The 5,552-nt window shown below is 51.2% G+C and overlaps 3 protein-coding genes across 3 annotated transcripts; 2 read left to right on the top strand and 1 right to left on the bottom strand.

Annotated features, from left to right (window-relative positions):
* Positions 1–7: 7 nt before the first annotated feature.
* Positions 8–307, top strand: GLOTRDRAFT_28547 (uncharacterized protein; the record flags this gene model as incomplete). Its single annotated transcript, XM_007873334.1, has 1 exon — positions 8–307. A coding segment is annotated over one exon (300 nt), but the record flags the coding sequence as incomplete, so codon positions are not given.
* Positions 308–833: 526 nt separating this feature from the next.
* Positions 834–3,523, bottom strand: GLOTRDRAFT_51190 (uncharacterized protein; the record flags this gene model as incomplete). The annotated part of the gene is made up of 4 exons (XM_007873333.1): positions 834–1,189; positions 1,236–2,952; positions 3,014–3,334; positions 3,395–3,523. Coding segments are annotated over 4 exons (2,523 nt in total), but the record flags the coding sequence as incomplete, so codon positions are not given.
* An 829-nt stretch (positions 3,524–4,352) lies between these two features.
* Positions 4,353–4,968, top strand: GLOTRDRAFT_134335 (uncharacterized protein; the record flags this gene model as incomplete). The annotated part of the gene is made up of 4 exons (XM_007873332.1): positions 4,353–4,479; positions 4,538–4,642; positions 4,702–4,766; positions 4,837–4,968. The coding sequence occupies 4 exons, from the start codon at positions 4,353–4,355 to the stop codon at positions 4,966–4,968; spliced, it is 429 nt and encodes a 142-aa protein (XP_007871523.1).
* Between the last annotated feature and the right edge of the window lie 584 nt (positions 4,969–5,552).

Genomic DNA, 5,552 nt, shown 5'->3' with positions numbered 1-5,552 from the left:
CAAAGCTGTTAGGGCTATCCTGGACTTCTGCTACCTCGCCCAATACCCTGCTCACACTGATGAGACACTAAACCATCTTGACGAAGCATTACAACAGTTCCATCAGGCAAAGCATATATTTGTTCTTCTCGGCATCCGGAGTGATTTCAATATACCGAAACTACACTCTCTCCTCCATTACATCGCCTCGATTAAGTGCTTTGGCACGACGGACAACTACAATACGGAGTACACCGAACGCTTGCACATCGACTTCACCAAGGACGCCTATCGTGCGACAAACCACAAAGATGAATATCCGCAAATGACAAAATGGCTGACACGTCGTGAAAAGGTCCTTCGCCATGAGAAGTATATCAAATGGCGTGTTGCTGGCTGCCCGCCACCTGACGTTCCACAGACCGACGGCATGCCTGACCCGCGTGACCTGGGCTCACGTCCACACCTGCGAATGACCCGTCATCCAACCGTAAAGGCTGTCCCAGTATCTACCGTGAAACTCCAGTATGGTGCTCAATTTTTTGAAGCTGCCTTTGCTCGTTTCGTGGTTCAGTACCATGAACCAAGATGGACCGCTTTTCAGGTTGAACAGGCGGCTGCAAACATATACCTCCCATTCCAGCGTCTCCCGGTGTTCCATAAGATCAAGTTCTGGATCACATCAGGAAAACCGGAATTCTCTCGTAGACAGGGCTCAGTTATAGACTGTTCTGTAGTTACTGTAGACTCCTGTAGGTCAGGCTGTAGCTCTCGGACTCACTGTAGGACACATATCTGATGCAGATGTACATGTAAGCAATGTATACACAGAGCTGCTATGGCCTATCTGAGTGCTATTGACATGAGTGCAATGCATAGAAGGTAGCTACATCTATATAAGGATTAACCCAGAAGGACTTACACTTGTCCAAGACATTCTCCGACGTCCAATGCCTATCTACATTGGTACCGAACTTAGGGATCAGATGGCAGCTACCTACTATACGGTCCATGGCAATGACTTCGGCATTGCGATGACCACCGCGTCTGGATCTTGAGATGGTGTGCATCTTTGATGTGGCATCAATGCTGCTGAAAGGCATGAACCATTCCACGTACGCCAGCAGTGTAGTTTGATGATTGTCGCGATGCTTGGCCCGGAAAACCTCAGGCAGCTTGAAGAGTAGCCGTACTTGAGCAACTTGAAGCCCTGCGCAAACATTAGATTTGCCATTGAGGTAAGCTTGTTGACTGACCTTGCAATGCCATCCCGCGAACGTGCTCGTTCTCGCGTGATGCTGCACCGTCCACCCGCACAAATACGGTATCTGCGTGACCTGGAGTACTAGGTCCCCCGCGTTTGCCTAGCTTTGCCGGTGTAGTGCGTATGCGTCTTCTGAGTTTTGCGGAGTCGGTGACCACTGGAACGGGCGGGTGATGTAGGATAAGCTGTTGATAAAGGTCGAATTTGTCGAACTGGTTGGGACTCGTAACCGCTGCACCATCCGGGCGCATAAGCAACAGATACCGCCGTAGACAGTCTAGAAACTGAAAGGCGCCGTAGTCTGACACCAGCTTCGACACCGTCACAGCGAAACGCGAAGGCTTCTTGGGCAAAGTGCGCACAGTCTGCTTGAAGAAGTCACGCGGCTTCGCATACGCCAGACACGTCTCGGTCTCAGAAATGCGTTCCTCGTCTAGCGACTCGTCACTGGTGTCCGATAGAGCATCATCGGTTGACTGGTGAACGCGCGCTGTCGCCCAAGATAAGTACGAGTTGAATTCAGCTACCGCTTCTTGCCGACACAGCCAGCGTGTCATTTGTTCAGTGTACTCTCGTTTATTGCTGGCCCGGTAAGCGTCCTTCGCGTAGTCAATGTGCAGACGCTCCGGTGATTCTGTGTTGTAGCCGTCACAAGAGCCGTACGCACGTATAGCATCGAGGTAGTGTTGCATTGAGTGGATCTTCGCAATATTGAAGTGTGTCCGTGTCTTCAGCCTTACAAAGACCTCTTTGCTCTCATGGAAATCCCATAATGCGTTCTCCATGGCCCACAGCGTGTCACTGGTGTGCGAATGAAAGGATGCATAGTATATGAAATCGAGCACAGATCGAGCTGCAATGACAACTTGAGGGTGTACACCAGCGGTAAGCAGCCCCACAAATATGCGCTGCATTTCCTTATATTCATGCCCTGTCCACTGCGAGATAGTCGAGATCCCATTCTTGAAGAATCGCAGGCCCGGATAGCTGGACATGCGCTTAAAGCGCTCATCCATCTCGATATCCGTCATTACGTCCATACACCAGTTCACAAGGTGGTCGCGGAAGACCCCCTTGTGCAACTGGTGCAACAGATCTGGCGTAAAACAGTCGAAGATGTTCACATTCGGCAAATCAGCCCAAAAAGGATCCTCGACTGGTCGTAAACCTTCAGCATTGAATGCAGGAACCCGTCGGCCAGACGCCCGGTGCTTCAAGATAATCTTCGTGCGCTCTGTCTGACGAGCCTTGAGGGTAAAATCCAAGGTGCCTCTCTTCGGCGGCGTAACATAGCATTTAGGGCAGAAACTCTCCTTGCAGCAGGCCACAAGACACTGTTCAGGATGGTCGGCAACGTATGCTGCAAGGATCGGGAAGACATGTCGGATGTACCCATCCGCGCAACGCATGAGGACACCCTCCTTTCCAGCATCGACAAGCGAGGCAAGCAGTTTCTTCATGCAGTAGTGAAAGAGCCGATAGCCGGTGACCGACTTCATGGATTCGGACATGCAGTCCAGTTTCGGGACGGGTAAGTATCCGATCAGGACTGTGGCATGAGCAGTAGGCTTTCGGCGCACTGACTTCTCAATATTTCCAATAGTTAGGTACACGGGCCATGCGGACTTGTCACCGCGCTGCAAAGACAGTTTTGTCTTGTCTGAACTTAGAATGATTGGGGCGATGGTAGACCCCTTCGGGAGCTTTCCCTAGACGTTCGACATGATGAGAATGGTGAGTTGACAATGAATTAGTCGCTGTGAGGCTTACCTGTGTCTTCCACCACCAGTCTCCCGTCCACATCTCATCATATATCCGTCTCGCCCTATTCGCATCCGCGTATACATGCTCTGGTGCGTATGCCATTCCATTCCTGAAATCAGGATTACCGAGAAGTTCCCGAATAACCACAAGAGGATCTCGGGTCCATAATTCAACATCTTCTGTCTGGATCATGCCTTCATCATCATTCAAATCCCCTGCGATCTCCACGTTGTGACAGCTCCAGCCTGCTCCGCCGGTGGGAAGGCCGTCAATCTTCTTCAGAAATTGACGATTGTTCTCATAGGAAGGGGCAGCACGTTCCCGTATCTGGGTAGAATGCATGTAAGTTCATCAAAGTCTATCATACTAAGTATAGAACGCTCTCACAATGCCCAACTTAAGGAACTCATCTGTCTGCGTCTGCCTGACATTCTTCACGAGCCATCTGGCCAACTCCCACTCATCGGCATCATCAAAGGGCCCCCAGAGGCTCTCCCCTTGCTCCTCTTGTTCTCGTCAAATGCGTTCAAACTTTGTCTCGCCGACCTCCGAATACACAGCCCCAGCCATCATGCTCTCGTCGAAGAGCTCAGCATAGCGGGCATCACTGCCCTCCTCGTCCGGCACATCTTCCACTTGAACGTTGCGTCTCGGAAGCGAAGCAGGTCGAAATGGCGCGTGATCCGTGTATGGATCCACTGCGTCGAAGATGTCAGGTATGTCCTCCAGAGGCTCCCTGGTCACTTCAGGCTGATCATTGGCAGATTGCGCAGGTTTGTCGGTAAGGTCATAGACGTTCACAGAAGACTTTGCAAGCTGTCGGCGAAGGGCTGCACGGCACGCGACCGCGTTGGACACATGACGGCTCAATCCCGCCTTTGTAGGCAGCTCACGAGCACAGAATCCGCAGGTAGGCATTAAGAGCTGTTGGGTTACCAACTGACCAAGTTCTAACGATTCGGTTCACAGCTTCGAGCCTCTTTGTCGACAATCAACGCCCAGTCTGAATTGCCCTCCCGCATGAATGTCACGCCGCCCGCCATGCCGCACCAAATCAGCCGCTCTCAAGCCGTGGCGCACGCCATTCATCCGTGGCCGCCGAATCCTCACGTGAGCGCCAGACAGCACCCGTACGACGCGTTTGTTTGTTGATTCGACGCGTTTGCTGTGCTGACAATTAAGGTTTGCTATATAAAGGGCCCCTGCCGCTTTTCCTCTTAAACCACGTCCTGCGACCTCTCGAATTCACCCAAGGAAGTCCCTCGCTTCTTTAGCCTCAACATCCATTCGACTCAGTCAGCTCTCACCTCCAGGCTCATTCTAAACCGGACTGTCCAAATCCGTCATGACCCGCTCTTTGAAGTCCACTCCCGCTCGTAGTGCCCCCGCTTCCGGTAATACCGTCGCTGGTTCAACAGTGAATCGACGCAGTGCTCGTGCTTCAGTCCCTACAGCACGCAAAGCCGACGCCAGTAAGTGTTTCAACACTCTCTAGTTGGTTATAATAAATTCTAACGAGTCCCTTAACAGCTAACATTCAGCAGGAGAAGCAAGCCACAGCTTTGAAGAAAGTAGCTGAGAAGATGCTGCGGTCTCGTCAAGCCGCCGAGGAGGTGAATGGGTTTGAAGAACTCGGTATGTCACCTTGCCCCCCAAGGTACGTTGTCTGACAATGGACGTGAACACGCTCGCAGGCCCAGAGTCTGAAGAAGAAGAATACGATGAAGGCCTCATGGCCTCATTGAAGAAAAAGCAGCAGGTGTGTCGACGTCATACCTGCTCGTACTGTATTGTATATTAATCGCTCTTTCGGCGCCAATTTTATCTAGTTTACTATCACTGCTAGCGCTGAAGGCCCTACTCCCCAGGCTCACACCGTAGCTCAGGCTCGCACGCCGCGCCGTGCTCAGCCGGTGTTTGACTCGGACGATCATCTGCAAAAAAGTATTATCCTATATTAGCCTCTGTAGTCTCAATCGGAGGGGTTGGCAAGTAGCATACCCCTGGATTTGTGGGTAACAGTGGGTACCCCCCGTATAACATTGGTCACTGTTGGCCCAGTAGGTAGCCAACCCTCGATGTAGGCTTGTAGACCAGTTGGCTCATAGGTTACGTAGGACTACGTAGGCACCAATAGACGGCGATAGGCAAACAGAAAGTCATTAATTTTGATTTATGCTTCCCTATACACTCAGCTCAATGTCTGTACTACAATCAGACACAAGGCTCTTATCACGCAAAATGGTTATATTATGTAGTCTCAGACAAACAGTATTATCTACTGCTCATCATTCAGTGCGGACTGACCCCCGTTGTCGACAGCATCAAATCCTCCCTCCTGTCCAATGTCACTATGCTGACCATCCTCAGGTGCACCACCACCCCGTGCAAGCCAATCCTGTATGGCATGTTCAAGGTCATCATCCATCAATCCGGGACCCAACTCGCTCAGCTCCGTCACAGGAACCCGAGCATTCTCACTATATCCAATCACACAGCAAGTGAGCCATCAAGTAGACACAGACACATGATCATTTAAAACGTA

This window comes from Gloeophyllum trabeum, assembly GCF_000344685.1.
Source record: "Gloeophyllum trabeum ATCC 11539 unplaced genomic scaffold GLOTRscaffold_00105, whole genome shotgun sequence".
NCBI lineage: Eukaryota > Fungi > Basidiomycota > Agaricomycetes > Gloeophyllales > Gloeophyllaceae > Gloeophyllum > Gloeophyllum trabeum.
Note: the sequence above shows the minus strand (reverse complement) of the source record. Positions and strands in the feature narration are given on the sequence as shown.